The sequence below is a fragment of the Vitis riparia genome, chromosome 2, assembly GCF_004353265.1.
Source record: "Vitis riparia cultivar Riparia Gloire de Montpellier isolate 1030 chromosome 2, EGFV_Vit.rip_1.0, whole genome shotgun sequence".
Lineage (NCBI taxonomy): Eukaryota > Viridiplantae > Streptophyta > Magnoliopsida > Vitales > Vitaceae > Vitis > Vitis riparia.
Genome location: NC_048432.1, coordinates 17326017 through 17344153, shown reverse-complemented (window position 1 = coordinate 17344153; position 18137 = coordinate 17326017). Strand labels below are relative to the sequence as shown.

The following is an 18137-nucleotide window of genomic DNA, read 5'->3' as shown; positions in this document are numbered from 1 at the left end:
GGTGCCTTCTACTTCTTCTCCATGAGATGAACTCCTTGACTACCTTGCAAGACTACGTAAGCCCGTTCCTTTCAATCTATGATACATACCGGGGACTTGTTTTCTAGGGTAGAGAGAGTCTTGAAAATGAGTATCATGAATACTTGAAGAAAAAGTTCTGGGGAGATTTTCTGCTACAGAACACGGTTCTTTTTTAATCTGGTTTAGTGTGTATTTGTTGTGGTTTCTAGATGCTGTTAGTTAATTCTTTTGACCAATTCCGCCTTTCGATTGAAACGCGGGAGTATCGGGTCAAAATGACCCATTTATTAAAAAAAATATAACATCTAACTACTTTGTGAAATTTATGTTCAGATTGACCTCTTTGATGTCACATAGTCGTTATATCATTAAAAAATATTTTTTTATCATTTTAATTAAAGTCTTAATTGACAATTGAAACTTCGTTTTTGAACTAAAACCACAATTGACAATTGAGACTTCATTTTTAAAATGAAGTCTCAGTTAGTAATTGAGGCTTCATTTTTGAACTAAAGCCTCAGTTGACAATTAAGGTTTTATTTTTTTAATTAAAGTCGTAGTTGTCAACTGAGGTTTTAGTTAATTTTTTTTAAATTTAAAATTTAATTAAAAATTATTAAATTATATAATTAAATTAATATATTAAAAAAAATCTTAAATTAATAAATTATATAATTTTATATATTATTTATATGTTATATAAATTTATTATTTTAAGATTATTAATTTATTAGTAAATAAAATATTTATTTATAATATATTCTATTTATCAATTTATGTTTGTTAAAGTAATACTAGATTCTTAAATTTAAATATAAATAATTTATTATTAAAGTATATATTTTTAATTTTCATAATAAATTGTAATTTAATAGTTTTTAATTGTAATTGAAATTTCAGTTAGCAATTGCGATTTAAAAGTATATTATTATTGCAATAAAGATAAATTTATCATAATACAAATAAATTAATATCTTAAAAAATAATAAATTAAATATTTTAAATTAATAAATTATACAATTTTATATATTATTTATATGTTATATAAATTTATTATTTTAAGATTATTAATTTATTAATAAATAAAATATTCATTTATAATATTTTCTAGTTATCAATTGGTAATTGGGTTTCAGTTTAAAAATAAAGTATCAGTTGTCAACCGATGCTTTAACTAAAATGATGAAAAAATATATATTTTTTAATGTCATAGCGCTTATGTGGCATGAAAGAGACCAATTTGAACATAAGTTTTAAAAGGTGATAGGATGCTATATATATATATATATTTTTTTTTTAATAAATGGGCCATTTTGACCCATACTCGAAACGCCGGCCAAAGTAATCCACCAATACATTTATATCTGATGTGAGTGGAATAAGATAAGCTGGAAAGTCAATAGTGGAGGAAAAGTATGAACTTTTTGGCCTTGACCCACTTCTCCATGGAGGCTGAACTTGGTCCCTTCGACCACAAATCTGTACTTTTAGTTGGTACCCTCCATGTTTAAGGACTCATCTCCTGCTGTATCCACAGTTCATCTGGAGAGATGACAAAGCTTGCGTTTATTTAAAGAGCGTGAAGCACATGCACTTCCCAAACTTGTTGCCCACTCGACGCCACGGCTATGTCAATGTTCTAAGCCATTATACACGACTCCCTTCTGCAAGTTTGCAACGTTGACATACCAAAAAAAGCCTATACAGTGTCTGTGTTTGGTGGCGACGGTTAAAGAATCTGCATAAAGTAAAGGGCTTCCATGTGAGATTGACTTTCTCCTTTTGGTTGTTGTCGACTTATAACACCTTTGCCCAGGTCACACAATTGAATTGCCAATTGCATATAGGTTGATTGCAAATTGTGGGAAAGCTAATCAGATATAGTTTTCTTGCTCCATTTCCGACTGATCTTTGATGTCTCTCTTTCTCTCCATCCAAAGACGCAAGCATTTGAGAGACAGTATGAGTAATTCAACTCCATTCTTTGTTCTGTTTTGTCTTCTGTTTGCTCTTGCACAAGCGGAGGCCAGGACCAACGTATGTTTTGTTTAAGAATGTATCTTAAAAAATGCCTGTTTCCATGTATATTCCTTTAAAGAACCTAATGAGAACCTACTGGGGTATTGAAATTTTTTGTTATAATCTACAGGTTCATATAGTTTATCTGGGAGAGAGGCAACACAACGACCCCGAGCTTGTCAGGGATTCCCATCATGACATGCTGGCCAGCATAGTTGGGAGGTACAACAAAAGGAATTATCTGTATTTTAGTTTAGATTTATTGAACGAGAATCCAATTAATCTGTTTGGTTAATTAAACAGTTTGTTTACATGTAATTTTCATTCTGCAGCAAGGAAGTGGCTTCAGAATTGATGGTGTACAGTTACAAACATGGCTTCTCTGGGTTTGCAGCCAAGCTTACAGAGTCTCAGGCACAGAGAATTGCTGGTATTTTTCTACATATCTCAACTGCCTCTTCTTCTGATCCTCGTCCCTTGATTAAGTTTGATGATTCGAAAGTTATATGATGGGATGCCAATTCTCTGGACATGATCAGTCATATGTCCTGATAGTGTGCTAGTAATTAGTATTGTATTTACATGATTGATGATCGAGTTTCAGAGTTGCCTGGTGTGCTTCGAGTCATCCCCAATTCCCTTCACCAGCTACAAACAACGAGGAGCTGGGATTACCTTGGCCTCTCTTTTCAATCTCCTAAAAATATTCTTCACAGCAGCAATATGGGGGATGGAGTAATCATTGGTGTCCTAGATACAGGTCTGACCTCTCTTCTTCATTCATACACGGATGCACATGCATATGGATTATCTGAACAATTTACCCAATGAACCAGGAATATGGCCGGAGTCTAAATCTTTCAATGATGAAGGGTTTGGACCGATCCCATCTCAGTGGAAGGGTGTTTGTGAATCAGGGCAGCAATTCAATAGCACAATGCACTGTAACAGAAAAGTCATTGGAGCCCGTTGGTTTGTCGATGGATTTCTTGCTGAGTATGGACAGCCATTAAACACATCTGGAAACCAAGAATTCTTGTCTCCAAGAGATGCAAATGGACATGGCACACACACATCCAGCACTGCAGGTGGTTCTTTTGTCGGTAATGTGAGCTACAAGGGCCTTGCTTTAGGGACCGTAAGAGGTGGGGCACCCCATGCCCGGTTGGCTATTTATAAGGTGTGCTGGAATGTTCTTGGAGGACAATGCTCATCTGCAGATATACTGAAAGCCTTTGATGAAGCTATAAATGATGGGGTCCATGTGTTATCCCTGTCAATTGGGTCTTCTATTCCTCTATTCTCAGATATTGATGAACGTGATGGGATTGCCACTGGTTCCTTCCATGCAGTGGCTAAGGGCATCACTGTTGTTTGTGGAGCTTCAAATGATGGACCTCAAGCTCAGACAGTACAGAACACAGCACCATGGATATTAACTGTTGCAGCTAGCACCATGGATAGAGCATTTCCTACACCCATCACACTTGGAAACAATAAAACCTTGCTGGTATCCTGTTGCAATTTTATTCGTTGGTCTTATGAGCTTCTCCATCATCATCTGCTTTTGGTACTAGTGTGTAGTTACTCATTTGTTAGGTAATCATTGCAGGGTCAAGCCTTGTTTACAGGAAAGGAGACTGGTTTCTCAGGCTTGGTATATCCAGACGTCTCAGGGCTTGCCCCAAACTCTGCAGGGTAGCTCAATCTATTGGATTATATCAACTTGCTTATGTTTTAGCATATTATCAAAGCATAACACATTCTCTGAACTACCTATTGCAGTCAGTGCGAAGCACTCTCACTTGATCAAACTTCAGTTGCTGGAAAAGTGGTGCTCTGCTTCACTTCAACGGTTAGGAGGGCCACTATAATAAGTGCTTCATCAGATGTGCAAGCAGCAGGTGGCGTTGGGGTGATCATTGCCAAGAATCCCGGTGATAACTTGGCTGCATGCAGCAATGATTTTCCATGTGTTGAAGTTGACTATGAGATTGGAACCAGAATACTCTATTACATCCGGTCTACCAGGTATCTCATCGTTCTCTTTGTCATTCTTGCCTTCAAGATCACCATCATTAGGTCCTTATATCATCCTCATCCTCTGAATTGTGATTGTTTGTTTGGGGGTTCACAGGCTTCCTGTAGTAAATCTCAGCCCTTCTAAAACATTTGTGGGGGAGGCTGTTTTGGCCAAGGTTGCCTATTTCTCATCTAGAGGGCCTAACTCCATTGCCCCTGCAATTCTTAAGGTACTTTAGTTCTATTACTTTGTAACCTTTATAATTAGGATGATAACTAAAGCAGGTGGTCTGGTTCTCAGTTCAGCCCAAGCCTAATCCATGACATCCTCTGGCTTGTACCAGCCTGAACCCATGGACAACAGAGTGGAAATCCACTCACCAAAATATTCTTTAGAATTTAACCAAACCTATGTAAAAAGTTTAAGCTCCCCTAAGGAGACTCTGGAAATGATATGAAAATGTTCCATTCAAGGCTGAGAAAATAAAGGCTAATCTTAATAAAGAAAACACTTAAGAGAGAGGGGTGAATTGAGTTTAAAAAAATATTTTTTAAACGCAATTCAAACAAAGGAAGCACAAATATAAGGAGATAAAGTTAGAGAGAACAAACTTAGATTTTATAGTGGTTCAACACTTTCTTACCTACGTCCACTCTTCTCAAGCTCCTAACCGATTGAGGGTTCCACTATACTTGAAGTTTCAACCAAGCTTCTAATCATCTTTACACTTGGATTCTAGTTTCAATGGACTTATACACAATCTCTTCAAGTTTTTACTCACTTGAAGGTTCTAACACTCAAATAACAAGTTTGAATATCTCAACCTACTTCAACAAGGGCTCAAATAGAATTTAAATACTAGGAAGAATCACAAGGGTGCACTAAGGAATATGCGAATGGAGATTTAATGCATCAAGGAAAGAATGAGAGCTTTTGAGGCAAGAACAAATAGGTAGACAAATAAATGCAGGTATTTTCTTACTCATAAATGAAGTAGAGCTCTCAATTTATAGGTTTCTAGCCTCTAGAGTCAAAATGCCAAAAAGTAGTCTCGACCGGTCAAGCTGAGGGTCGACTGGTTGACTAGCCGTTGGTAAAAAAATATGTGGTAGGTGATTGTTAGGCTTCGATTGGACCTTAACCAAGAAGGCATGACCCTTGACTGGGAATGCAAGGCTACTGGAAGAGAGAAAAGATTTTTGTATCTCTCAATCGGACCTCAATCAGGAAGGTATAACTGGTCGACCAATAACCTAGTCGATTGAGCTTATTGGCTAGTGCCTCGATTAGTTCACCATTTTTGGCCTGAAAACCTATTTTTTTCTGTTCTTTTCCCTTCTTAGGCAAGGTCTTTAGGTAAACTAATATGCCAATTTTGAAACGATTAGCCTAAAATTCATTTGGTAAGACTCAGGTTTTGATGGAAATGTAACTTTAATGCATAAACCAAGTTTTTAAAAATGCATGAAAAGATATGAAAATCCTAAGTGCACCCATGCATTCATCTTACATATGTTTCTTATGATTAAAGGTCTTCCAAAAGTCTCGATCTTGCATCCATTGGATCCTTTGATGAATTTCCAAACTAACACCTATAATTCTTTATAATTCAAACCAATTAGCCACTTAACCATGATTTGTTATCATTAAAACACGATTAGGAGAACCCTTGGGCTAACAAGGGCCATTTAGGAACAAATTGAATATTGACCTTGTATATCTCGTACTGCTTCAGTTTGGCTTGAGCCTAATTCACCCCAGAAGTCCAGGACTTCTGCTGATATTCTTCTGCTTCTTGGTAAACTTTCATCATTGAGACCATCTTGTTGCTTCTGTGTGGCACAGCCAGATATAACGGCCCCTGGTGTGAATATATTAGCTGCCACTGGTCCCCTCAATCGAGTGATGGATGGTGGCTATGCCATGCTTTCAGGAACATCAATGGCAACTCCTCATGTCTCTGGCGTTGTGGCACTCCTCAAAGCATTGCACCCTGATTGGTCCCCTGCAGCTATTAAGTCAGCACTAGTCACAACTGGTATTTTCTTCCACTCTGATACTTTGTGATTTCACCACCATACAATGCACTCAATCAGATGCTATCATTTTTATTTATTTATTTTTTTTGAGCACTGCAAGAGTGATTTTATATTGGCATATGTGGGGAGACTGACCATTTTCTATATCTCAACTCTTCATGCAGCATGGAGGAATGGTCCATCTGGCCTTCCAATCTTTGCCGAGGGGTTCCCTAAAAAGCTTGCTGATCCATTTGATTTTGGAGGTGGCATAGTAAACCCAAATGGTGCAACAGACCCAGGTTTGGTATATGACATGGGTGCAACCGAACACGTACATTATCTTTGTGCTGTGGGCTACAACAACTCTGCCATCTCTCAGCTTACAGGGCAATCCATAGTCTGCCCCAGTGAAAGGCCTTCCATTCTGGATGTAAACCTACCCTCCATAACCATACCAAACCTCAGAAATTCCACCACCCTCACCAGAACTGTCACAAATGTAGGTGCCCCTGAATCCATCTATAGAGTAGTGATTCAGCCTCCTATTGGTGTAGTCATAACATTAAACCCTGATGTCTTGGTCTTCAACTCTATGACCAAATCAATCACTTTCAAGGTTACAGTCTCCTCGACCCATCACGTGAATACAGGATACTATTTTGGGAGCCTAACTTGGACTGATGGAGTTCATGAAGTGAGAAGTCCCCTGTCTGTGAGAACAGAGATCATCCAATCATATGTTGATGACAATTAAAAAATGATCAGTTTCTTTGTCCCATATTTTCATTTTATATTTTAGCTCTTTACAGTATTGAATTCTAAATGATAAGGAGAACCTTAATTTCCAGACAAAAACCTTCTTCTTACCATCTTTTAAGATGAAAGCTTTCCCAGATTCTAGTATTATTCCATAAGATGATGCAGAGAGACTTTGAATTGAGTTCCAGTAAAAATGGCCTTCACTGAATACTTGGTCTGCATACATCAAACTGTCATGGAAATTAAGATCAGATCTTCAAATCTATCAATTATAATAAATAAACAGCATCTTTCTTGGAAGAAGGGAGCTTCTGGTAGGTCATTAGAAACCTGAGTCAATGACAAACTTGTTCAAAGTTTCCTGCACTAGTCTATTCCTTTGTTCTTATCTTTTCCATTATTTTGTATCCACTATCATTATCCAGGGGTTCATCAAGTTTTCTGCAGCAAGTACTTTGAAGGTTACTTGGGATTTCATTATTCTATAAAAAAATTTAAGTACAACTCTTTCAGAAAAAAAAAATTGGATTAAAGTTCCACACAGGCTACCAAATGTGAAGGCCTTCAGCAAGTCTAGCCCTGACCCCTTTTCTCTATTTTTCTTATGATTGAAAATTATATCACTATGTCCCTAAAAAATTGCAGAGTCAATGGAGGAATCTTAGAACTATAAAGAAAAGAAACCGCCTTGCAGAATGGAAATCTTCAATGCTATCTGTCCCTTGTATGTGTTTTTAATGGTTTGGTTCTTATCCTTAGTTTATTAAATTGAATAACAAGAAAGGTCATCCAAATGGCTGTTGTAATTGCAGGTCTATCAGCCAATTTGCCACATCACATAGTTGAGGGAGGCACTCAAAGTTGAATAAAAAATAAAAAAAAAAATGAAAGAAAATTTGATCCAAAACATACTGGAGAAGGCATGGTACTTTGAATGAACTGTCCATTAACATGGCCGATAATATAACAAGTCTTTCTTTAATTCAAAAATTTAGAGACAGATTAGGACTTTGAAGCTAAACGTATGCAATGACAGCAAATCATGAGCCAAGCTTGTGGAGACAATACCAGATAGTCGTGGCTTCAATCCCCATATATAATACAATTCACCAATCACCAAGCATTTCACCTTCAAACTTCATCTCTCCAAATTGAAAAAAAGAGAGTGGGAGGATAAAAAGGCCATGGACAGTAACAGAACTCCATTATTTGTATTAGTGAATGTTCTCTTCATTCTCTATGGCCAAGACGTCTCGGTTGCACCAGTCAGTGCCAAAAGCAGAGTAAGTATAATCTATGGTTTAACATAAAATTCACTTTGTGAAGCTGACAATTTTTTATATGATAACAGGTTCATATTGTTTATCTGGGTGATCGGCAAAACAGTGACCCAGGCTTGTAACTGATTCACATCATGACATGCTTGCTTCAGTTTTGGGGAGGTAGAGATAAGTACTTTTAAGTTTTAACACATGTTGCACTGCTTTAAATGTAAGAGGCTAAATGTTTCCTTTATTATCTTCCATGAATAAACCTGCTAGAGTTCATAATTGTAGTAACTAATCTTAATTATAGACTGCAAAATTTAGATGGTTAAAGCTAATCAAATTGAATTTGGAAAAGTTCACAAGTTCTATCAAATGGTGTGTCTCAATCATTTTTCTCTTAAGATGGAAGCTGTATGTTCATTGTATTTGACTTAGATTTGCTTTGAGTACCATTTGGATGTACATTTCTATAGGATCTCCTGTATGACAGTGTTGGGATGATAAAAAAAGAAAACAGGAAAAAGAGATTGAGATTGGTTATTTAATGGGCATTTGAAAAAAAGTTATATCCACTGCAGTTCTAGCTAGAAAAAAATTATCCCTTCCATCATGATTTGATCAGAAAAAAACCATGACACCAGCTTAGAGATGGAAAGGACTTACTTGGCTTAAGAGGCTGAAAATTAAGAAAAGAAAGAGTAAATGTGAGGCTGCACAGTTTGATAATGGTTGTTTCACTAACTGTGAATGGTTGTTTATGCTGCAGCACATAAGCTGCCTTTGATTCCATGGTTTACAGTTACAAACATGGCTTCTCTGGGTTTGCAGCCAAGCTTACAGACTCTTAAGCACAGAAGGTTGCAGGTAATTTTATATATAATAAGTACTTTCCTTTCTTCTCTTTCTAGTGATCAGGAAGGACGATGTAGATGTAGCAACAACTGAGCTATAAATATGTTGAATGCCAGACTTGATTCAATGCATGATTTTAAACATTACAGTTTTCTCTCAATAATTCTTTTTTCTGCATCTACCTAGATTTACCTGGAGTTGTTCACGTTATACCCAATCGACTTCATAAGCTGCAAACAACCAGGAGTTGGGATTACCTTGGCCTATCTTCTCAATCTCCATCCAATCTTCTGCATGAAACCAACATGGGGGATGGGATTATTATTGGCCTCCTTGACACAGGTTTCTCCTTCTCTGTGTGTTATTCTGAGATTTTTGGACAATTCTTATGACTATGACAAATGATAAGAATAATGACCATGGCAGGAGTATGGCCGGAATCAGAAGTTTTCAATGATGAAGGGCTTGGGCCAATCCCTTCCCATTGGAAAGGTGGCTGTGTATCAGGAGAGCTCTTTAATGCCACAACAGACTGTAACAGAAAACTAATAGGAGCCAGGTGGTAAATTGATGGGTTCCTTGCAGACAATGAGCAGCCATTCAACACCACTGAAAACCCGGATTACTTGTCCCAAGAGATTCCAATGGACATGGCACACACACATTCACCATTGCTGGTGGTTCCTTCGTAGTTAATGCAAGCTACCAAGGCCTTAGCCTAGGAATAGTAAGAGGTGGCGCACCCCGGGCTCGTATACCATGCACAAAGTGTGCTGGAATGTGGCAGCAGGGCAATGTGCATCTGCTGATATATTGAAGGCTTTTGATGAAGCAATACATGATGGGGTGGAGGTGTTACCAGTGTCCCTAGGCAGTGATATTCCTCTGTTCTCAGAAGTTGATGAGCGTGATGGGATTGCTATTGGTTCGTTTCATGCTGTGGCCAAGGGTATGACCGTTGTTTGTGGAGCTTCAAACGATGGCCCTTCTGCTCAGTCAGTACAGAACACAGCGCCTTGGATCTTAACTGTGGCGGCTAGCACTATTGATCGGTCCTTTCCTACGCCCATTACACTAGGGAACAACATGACCATACTGGTAAGTTTTGGCAGTAGAATTTAATTCTCTTTTCAACCATTTCACATGACCCTCTAGCATTGCGCTTTGTAGGTAGCCTTCTATGGCATTTTGGCTCAATTTTACGGAGACATTGTTTCTCAATTTAATTGTTCTTTCTTCTAGGGTCAAGCCATGTTTCCAGGAAAGGAAATTGGTTTTAGTGGTTTGGTGCATCCAGAGACTCCAGGCCTCCTCCCTACAGCAGCCGGGTAATTTCAGATTTGGTTTTCCATTTATTGTACATGGAGTAGGCTATGATCATGGATCATAGTGAAGTGTTCCTGCAATGCATTATCTTATACTTCTATGAAACATGACCACTCTGAAAATGGTGTTACTTGCAGAGTCTGTGAGTCCCTGTCACTTAATAACACTACAGTGGCTGGAAATGTGGTCCTCTGCTTCACTACAGTGGGCAGCCGACGCGCAATGGCAAGCGCTTCATCAGCTGTAAGAGCAGCTGGCGGTGTTGGGGTGATTGTAGCTAGGAACCCCAGTAATGCCTTGGCTCCATGCAGTAATGGCTTCCCTTGTATTATAGTAGACTGGGAGCTCGGCACCAAGATACTATTCTACATCAGATCCACCAGGTACCTTTCATCAACATAATAATCATCATCATAACCACCACCATCATGTTCTGTATTAGGATGTGAAGTTCTGTTGTTTTTTTGGGTGCACAGTTCTCCTACAGTGAAGTTGAGCTCTTCTAAAACACTAGTGGGGAAACCTGTGTGAACCAAGATAGCTTACTTCTCAAGTCGAGGGCCTAGTTCCATTGCACCAGCCAATTTGAAGGTATGAAATGGGGAAGCTGCTATTGCAGTTAAGAGAAGTTTTCATGTTCATATAATAATGTTGAATCCTATTAACTCCGGCGGTGTCCATGTTAACACAGCCAGATATAGCAGCACCTGGTGTCAGCATATTAGCTGCTAGTTCTCCCTTGGATCCCTTTATGGATGGTGGGTTTGCCTTGCATTCAGGAACATCAATGGCAACCCCTCATATCTCAGGCATTGTGGCACTTCTCAAAGCATTGCACCCCAGTTGGTCCCCCGTAGCTATCAAATCAGCACTTGTCACAACTGGTACAGCCACCACCATTTTCCACTGAACCACCAAGCTCTGTTTTCATGCCTTTGGCTAACCAAATTGACTAGCCACAAATTCCTGTTGCAGCATGGAGGACTGATCCACTTGGAGAGCCTATTTTCGTGGAGGGATCCCCTCGGAAGCTTGCTGATCCATTTGATTATGGAGGAGGCATTGTGAACCCAAACAAGGCAGCTGAACCTGGTCTTGTATATGACATGGGCACATCTGACTACATACATTACCTCTGTTCTGTGGGTTATAACAACTCAGCTATCTCTCAGCTTGTGGAACAACCCACGATCTGCCCCAACACCAAGGCCTACATTTTGGATGTGAACCTACCCTCAATCACCATTTCAAATCTGAGAAAGTCCACCACTCTCACCAGAAAAGTCACAAACGTTGGACCCCAGAACTCCATGTATAAAGCAATGATTGAGCCTCCACTTGGCATACCTGTTACTGTAAGACCTGATATATTGGTTTTCAACTCTACCACCAAGTGGAAGTCTCCACCGCCCACCAGGTGTGAACACTGGATACTATTTTGGAAGCCTAACTTGGATGGATGGGGTGCACACTGTGTCAAGTCCCATATCTGTGAGGACACAGTTGATACAATCTTATGCAGATGACAATTGAAAATACCTGCAAGCTTCCCAGAGAAAACAAAGTAAATAAATGAATAATTAAATAAATTGCTGGATTGGATTGTACCAAAAATCAGTTAGAACCTTCTTTCTTTTGCCAAGATTTGTAAACTACAGATTTTGAAGTCAAAGAATAATCAGGGCAGGTTTGAAGTTCGCACAAGAAACGAATCATTTTATTGTCTTTTATAGTGGACTAAAACATGGGTGGAAATTCCACGAATTGACTTTTACTTTCTAAAGGCAAATCTCAGAGAGATCTTTTGTAAGGATTCCTATCATTATGATCAAAATGGCGCCTTGAATCAGTATATCAGACAGAATATAACTTTCATAGACACCAAAAACCAAACAACAAACCATGGTATTTAGGCCTATGCAGCTAATATTTAGACCTAGCACCAGTGCCCCATGATGCCTGTCAGATTCTTGATCATGGAGTCACTTGAACAGTAAGATCAATCCCCACGTTTTCTCGGGTAATCATACTCACGGCACTACTGGTCATCCTCAATCCACAGACCTTTAAGCATTATATCTTGGTGGCAGTAACACCTATGTCTGCACTATCTTGCCTTTTCTTTAAAGGGTGTAATCCCACTGATGACAATGGAGAAACAAGAAAAAGCAAAAGCATAGCTCAGAAGTTGTGGAGAGGGAATCTTACTGCACAATGAATGTGGGATAAGTGGGACCCTCAATTCACTGCACATCCTGTCATTCATCCAGACCATTCTCTGAATGAACAGAATCACTCGTCCGGTTGGCCACGAAAATGGGAGTTAAAAAGGACTAAATGAAGAATTCAAATGGAATCATAACCGGTTTAGACAACTAAAAACACATTGTTTCTCTTTCAGGGGAAAAGAATCAGAACAACATAACTGCATGATAGAATAGAGCGATCATAGATTTTGGAAGACCTTTAAGATAATGCTTCATGCATGCACCTCACAAGCATATGTACCTACTGTTCAAGTTGACAAGAAGAAAAGCTGGGGAAAGTGATGATGCCATCATATCAAACTTTAACATTAGTCTTTTATCTGAAAAAAATCGTGTCTCAAGGTGTACAAAGTGGCTAGAAAAGTCATACCCTACATTGAAAAAGTCTTGGCCTTAGCCAAACATCTTTCCACTTCCAGGGCTATTCGGGATCAGATACACAGTGACTGGCTTTTCCGTTGGTTGAGCAAAAAGAAGAAAGCCCACACAAAAAGGTAAAAGAGAAAAAGAGAGAGGGATGTTCCGCTTTTATCATATCAGTAAAGTTCTTTTTATAGTCACCAAAGCAGGAGTGGCGAAGTTAGAAGCATTTGCATACTTTCCTCTACCAAGATAACTTCTCATCTTTGTATCACTGTCTGATGGACGTCAATCCAGAAAACTTGAGAGCGGCAAGAAGAAACCACTTGCTCATGATACTTCTTGTACTCTTTCTAGCTCAACAATATTTCCATAGATCGCTAAGCTTTGTGGAGGGCCTGGAGACTACTAGCAATGTGAGTATATCGCAACTTCAAGTTCCAGCTGAACCCCTTTTGATCACAAGTATTTAACAGGGAATGTTTCCAGGTGTACATTGTGTACATGGGAGAGAAGAAGCATGAGGATCCAGCAACCATAAAAAAATCCCACCATGAAATGCTGTCCACCTTGCTTGGAAGGTACAACTTAAATTGGTTGGAACATTTCTAAACATTTCTAGACTTAGATATGATTTGCATGATTGAAGATAAAAAGCAATAAAAGCTTTCCTCATGTTGTATTGAAGCAAAGAAGCTGCCAAGAGTTCAATTCTTTACAGTTACAAGCATGGATTTTCTGGCTTTGCAGCAAAGCTGACAGAATCTCAGGCAGAAGATATTGCAGGTACAGTGACTTGCATCAAAACCTTACTCTACTTGGTGGGCAAATCTTTGTCAGGCACCTTTAATGGAATTCACCCATGATTACAGGATTCCCAGGTGTTGTTCAAGTGATTCCAAATCGCATTCACAGGCTCCATACAACTAGAAGCTGGGATTTCCTCGGTCTCCAACATGATTATCCAACAAATGTTTTAACAGAGACCAACCTGGGTCGAGGAGTTATCATTGGGGTGATAGATTCAGGTATAATATTTTTCAGATAAATGTCAGCCCCTTCGTTCAACATGTCCTTACAGTGCTTGGAATGAATTCAAACTGGGCAGGAGTCTGGCCAGAGTCTGAAAGCTTCAAGGATGAAGGCATGGGTCCAATTCCATCGCGTTGGAAAGGTATCTGCCAACATGGGGAGCGCTTCAATTCCACCAATTGCAACAGGAAACTTATTGGGGCTCGCTGGTTTTTTAAAGGGATCCACCAGGAAATAGGAAAATTCATGAATATAACTGACAACCTAGAATTTCTGTCACCAAGGGATGGAATTGGCCATGGCACTCATACAGCTTCAACAGCAGCAGGCTATTTTGTAGAGAAAGCAAACTACAGAGGACTAGCTACAGGCCTAGCCAGAGGAGGTGCACCTCTTGCTCGGTTAGCAATTTACAAGGCTTGCTGGGCCATTATCAGTGGAGCATGCAGTGATGCCGATATTCTGAAAGCATTTGACAAAGCCATACATGATGGGGTGGATATCCTGTCTCTGTCTGTTGGCAATGATATTCCTCTATTCTCCTATGTTGATCAGCGTGATTCAATCGCAATCGCTTCCTTCCATGCAATTGCAAAGGGGATAACGGTAGTTTGTTCAGCAGGAAATGATGGACCTTTCTCACAGACAATAGCAAACACTGCACCCTGGCTCATTACTGTGGCAGCCACCACCATTGACAGGGCCTTCCCAACAGCCATCATACTTGGGAACAACCAAACTTTCTTGGTAAAAGAAGTAATTCTAGGAATCAACTCAAGAAATAGGCAATCTGCTAAACTTCTTTCCAATGTCTTATTTGTTGCAGGGTCAATCTATTGATACAGGAAAGCATAAACTTGGATTCACTGGTCTCACTTATTCAGAACGCGTAGCTTTAGACCCAAAGGACGATTCAGCGTGAGAGGCTTTGCTTCATTTACTATTTTCTTCTACTTTCTCCCACATTTTCTAATACTTCATACCCTTGTTGCAGAAAGGACTGTCAGCCTGGAAGCCTCAATGCAACATTAGCAGCAGGAAAAATTATCCTCTGTTTCTCAAAATCGGACAAACAGGATATAATTTCTGCATCAGGTGCAGTGCTGGAAGCAGGAGGCATTGGACTTATTTTTGCACAGTTCCCCACCAGTCAGCTTGAGTCATGTGATTTAATTCCTTGTATCAAAGTAAATTATGAAGTCGGGACACAGATACTTACTTACATCAGAAAAGCAAGGTAAAGAGATGCAGAGGAGGTGAGGAAACAAATAGTTAAATTTCCCATGAATAGATGAAACTAACCTCATAAACTTGTCGGTGAAGGTCTCCTACTGCAAAGCTGAAATTTCCAAAGACTGTTACAGGGAAATGGGCATCTCCACATGTTGCATATTTCTCGTCCAGAGGACCCAGTTCCATGTCTCCTGCTGTGCTAAAGGTAATAGCAGACTCAACAGATTGGTTTCAGGAATAGCATTGCCATGTATGAAAAATAGAGTTGCTCCAAAATTAAAAGATCTTTGGAATCTTCCATCACCTTGTCTCCTTATAATTCGTGTTTGGTTGATGATGCAGCCCGATGTTGCTGCCCCAGGAGTGAACATCTTAGCAGCTTATTCACCAGTTGATGCTGGAACTAGCAATGGGTTTGCCTTCTTATCAGGTACTTCAATGGCTTGTCCTCATGTGAGTGGATTAGCAGCACTCATTAAATCCGCCCATCCAACTTGGTCTCCTGCAGCCATAAGATCAGCTCTTGTCACTTCAGGTCAGTAAGTTTTGGTATTATTATGTTTTTTATGATCATTCCATCCATGATTAAATAGTCACCATTCATGAAACTGCAATTGTAGCTTCCCAAACTGGAACAGATGGCATGGATATAATTGAGGAGGGGCCGACTCGCAAGGCAGCAGACCCATTTGACATTGGTGGTGGCCATGTCAATCCCAACAAGGCACTAAAGCCAGGGCTCATTTACAATATCAGTTTGGAGGACTACATCCAGTTCCTCTGCTCCATGGGTTACAGCAATCCATCCATTGGCAGGTTAACCAAGACCACGACAAATTGCACGAGAGGCAGCCATTTTCAATTGAACCTCAACCTCCCTTCCATCACCATTCCAAACCTCAAAAAGAAAGTAACAGTCATGAGAACTGTGACAAACGTGGGACACATTAATTCAGTGTATAAAGCTGAGGTGCAGGCTCCTTATGGCATTAAAATGGCAGTTGAACCTCATATACTGAGCTTCAACTTAACCACCCAATTTCTTCCTTTCAAAGTTACCTTTTTCTCAACTCAAACGGTCCATGGAGACTACAAATTCGGAAGCCTAACATGGACAGATGGTGAGCATTTTGTCAGGAGTCCTATAGCCATACGTGCAATCAAATTTGACATGTATGCAGATGTATAACTCACTGAGAAATCAGATTGAAAAGAAAAGCCTGTAAGTGTATGGAAATCGTGTGCACCGGTATAAGTCTTGCAAAGCAGTTTTACAAGACAGCTAATCCTGGTAATAACTTACAAACTATGCATGCATTTGATGCTGTTAAGAACCAATCCCTGTATCTCTTTCACGAACATTTAGCATTCACCTTAAGAATTTCCCAAATCTTTTACCTTCTGAGTTATTTTAGGTGAAATAAAGAGCTTCCAATCTAGAAATTAACTAAACAATAGGATACCCAAATGCTTATGCCACCCAGAAATATGATACTAGAACAAGAAATCCTGAAGAGTTAACTGATTCAAAACAACAAAATATCTCTTGATGAAAAGGAATTTTTGGTAAAGACTAGAAGCAAGAATTCACATTGGATCATCAGATTATCCATCTACAAGAACTACAAACAAAAGAACCACAAGGCAAACCATAATTACTATAGCTTATTGCTGCTGCTACATGATGCACATTCATTTTCTTTTCCTTTTCCCCGCTTTCTCAGGCACCAAACAGAGGGTCAGAAAATAGTTTCTTGTAGTAGAATTTCTTTTTGCCTCAGTTTCCTATTAGATTGACTGATGGGTCAGCCTTTTCATTGAGAAATAGGGGTTTTAGGAGTTCTGCTTCCAAATCATAGCCTTGCATAAGATGATTTGCTCCATGATTTGATTCCAAATGCTTGCTTTAAAATGGGTTGGTCCAACTGGGGTTAAGATTTAGAACTTTGGTCATGTGGGTGCTTGTGTCTATAAATATACATGCAAAATATTGATGCAACCATATCTAATTCATGAAAGATATAGATACAGAGAAGTTGTTGTTTGTGTCACAGTTTCAAGTGTCTAAGATTTATTTGTACATGTTGTGACAGTGGAAACTTGCAAATATGTTAACACAAAAATATAAAAATAAAACAATTCACATAAAAATATACAAGAATTTAACATGATTCAGTCACTTATTATGCTCACATCTACAGATAAGAGAGATTTTCCGACTATAGAATATTATAAAAGATAGAACACAAATAAAACTAATGGATCTGGACTTCGAACCATCTTATGTTTCTCTGCTCCATACATTTACACCTGAACCGCAAGCCTCCTTATTCTACAACATAACTAACATTACCATGACATATCAATTTAGTAACTAAACTATACAATATTCTTTACAATAAGTAACATATGCCAATTAGAAATTTGAGATACTTCCAAATAATCCTAATTACCAAATAAGAATTCATAGATCAGTTCGTGACATCTTCTCCGGGAAACATAATAGATCTACACAAAGGGCAAGTGATTTTACCCTCATCCACAGACTCTCTGTGGATTGTGGAACGCATGACAACAGTTAGGTAGTTCTCTGATCTCGTGCCTTCTCTCAAACCCGTTCAAGCAGATGGCACAGACAGTATCTTCATCTTCCTGCCTCCTGATTTTATGTAGAAAATCACTGTATTCAACTGCTGGTTGCCTCTTCTTGATCCATGTTGAAGGAGATGGCTGGACTATTGCATAAACATCACCCACTGGTGGACTGGACAGACCCAGATGACTCAGTGCCAACACAGCCATGAATCTGATATGGCATAATAGATCCACTAGAAGTATGATGGTTTTGGGTGGCCTTGTTATATTATTGCTTGCATAAGGGAACCCCATGAATTAGAGTACATAGAACCAGAGAAATGATGGAATAAGAAGAGAGAAGTGGGGGAACCTTTGAAGG

The 18137-nt window shown here is 39.0% G+C and overlaps 2 protein-coding genes, 1 long non-coding RNA gene and 1 pseudogene across 4 annotated transcripts; 3 read left to right on the top strand and 1 right to left on the bottom strand.

Annotated features, from left to right (window-relative positions):
* The first annotated feature begins 1531 nt into the window (after nucleotides 1-1531).
* LOC117934291 (subtilisin-like protease SBT3.8) lies at nucleotides 1532-6961 on the top strand. Of its 2 annotated transcripts, XM_034855972.1 has the most exons (11): nucleotides 1532-1783; nucleotides 1869-2058; nucleotides 2171-2262; nucleotides 2373-2470; nucleotides 2645-2800; nucleotides 2877-3550; nucleotides 3653-3738; nucleotides 3826-4071; nucleotides 4178-4292; nucleotides 5909-6101; nucleotides 6267-6961. In XM_034855972.1, the coding sequence occupies exons 2-11, from the start codon at nucleotides 1936-1938 to the stop codon at nucleotides 6836-6838; spliced, it is 2355 nt and encodes a 784-aa protein (XP_034711863.1). In that variant the 5' UTR covers nucleotides 1532-1783; nucleotides 1869-1935; the 3' UTR covers nucleotides 6839-6961. The 2 variants fall into 2 exon arrangements, with proteins under 2 accessions (XP_034711863.1, XP_034711872.1); XM_034855981.1 differs by lacking the exon at nucleotides 1869-2058 and having other exon boundaries at nucleotides 1734-1783.
* Nucleotides 6962-7809: 848 nt separating this feature from the next.
* On the top strand, nucleotides 7810-12030 carry LOC117929144 (annotated as a pseudogene).
* Nucleotides 12031-13038: 1008 nt separating this feature from the next.
* Nucleotides 13039-17716, top strand: LOC117932650 (subtilisin-like protease SBT3.9). Its single transcript, XM_034853933.1, has 11 exons — nucleotides 13039-13332; nucleotides 13406-13497; nucleotides 13605-13702; nucleotides 13789-13944; nucleotides 14025-14695; nucleotides 14775-14866; nucleotides 14943-15185; nucleotides 15272-15386; nucleotides 15524-15716; nucleotides 15802-16364; nucleotides 16431-17716. The coding sequence occupies exons 1-11, from the start codon at nucleotides 13198-13200 to the stop codon at nucleotides 16434-16436; spliced, it is 2364 nt and encodes a 787-aa protein (XP_034709824.1). The 5' UTR covers nucleotides 13039-13197; the 3' UTR covers nucleotides 16437-17716.
* LOC117932661 lies at nucleotides 15083-15866 on the bottom strand. The gene is made up of 3 exons (XR_004654200.1): nucleotides 15779-15866; nucleotides 15251-15683; nucleotides 15083-15124 (listed from the first exon to the last, which is right to left on the bottom strand). It is a non-coding gene; the product is annotated as an uncharacterized LOC117932661 (long non-coding RNA).
* Nucleotides 17717-18137: the final 421 nt, after the last annotated feature.

Coding starts and splice junctions, on each gene's coding strand:
- LOC117934291 (XM_034855972.1), top strand. CDS start 1,936: ATGTCTCTCTTTCTCTCCATCCAAAGACGCAAGCATTTGAGAGACAGT. Junction 3,551..3,652: donor GAAACAATAAAACCTTGCTG/GTATCCTGTTGC, acceptor TAATCATTGCAG/GGTCAAGCCTTGTTTACAGG. Junction 6,102..6,266: donor GTCAGCACTAGTCACAACTG/GTATTTTCTTCC, acceptor CTCTTCATGCAG/CATGGAGGAATGGTCCATCT.
- LOC117932650 (XM_034853933.1), top strand. CDS start 13,198: ATGGACGTCAATCCAGAAAACTTGAGAGCGGCAAGAAGAAACCACTTG. Junction 13,703..13,788: donor TCAGGCAGAAGATATTGCAG/GTACAGTGACTT, acceptor CCATGATTACAG/GATTCCCAGGTGTTGTTCAA. Junction 14,867..14,942: donor GACCCAAAGGACGATTCAGC/GTGAGAGGCTTT, acceptor CCCTTGTTGCAG/AAAGGACTGTCAGCCTGGAA.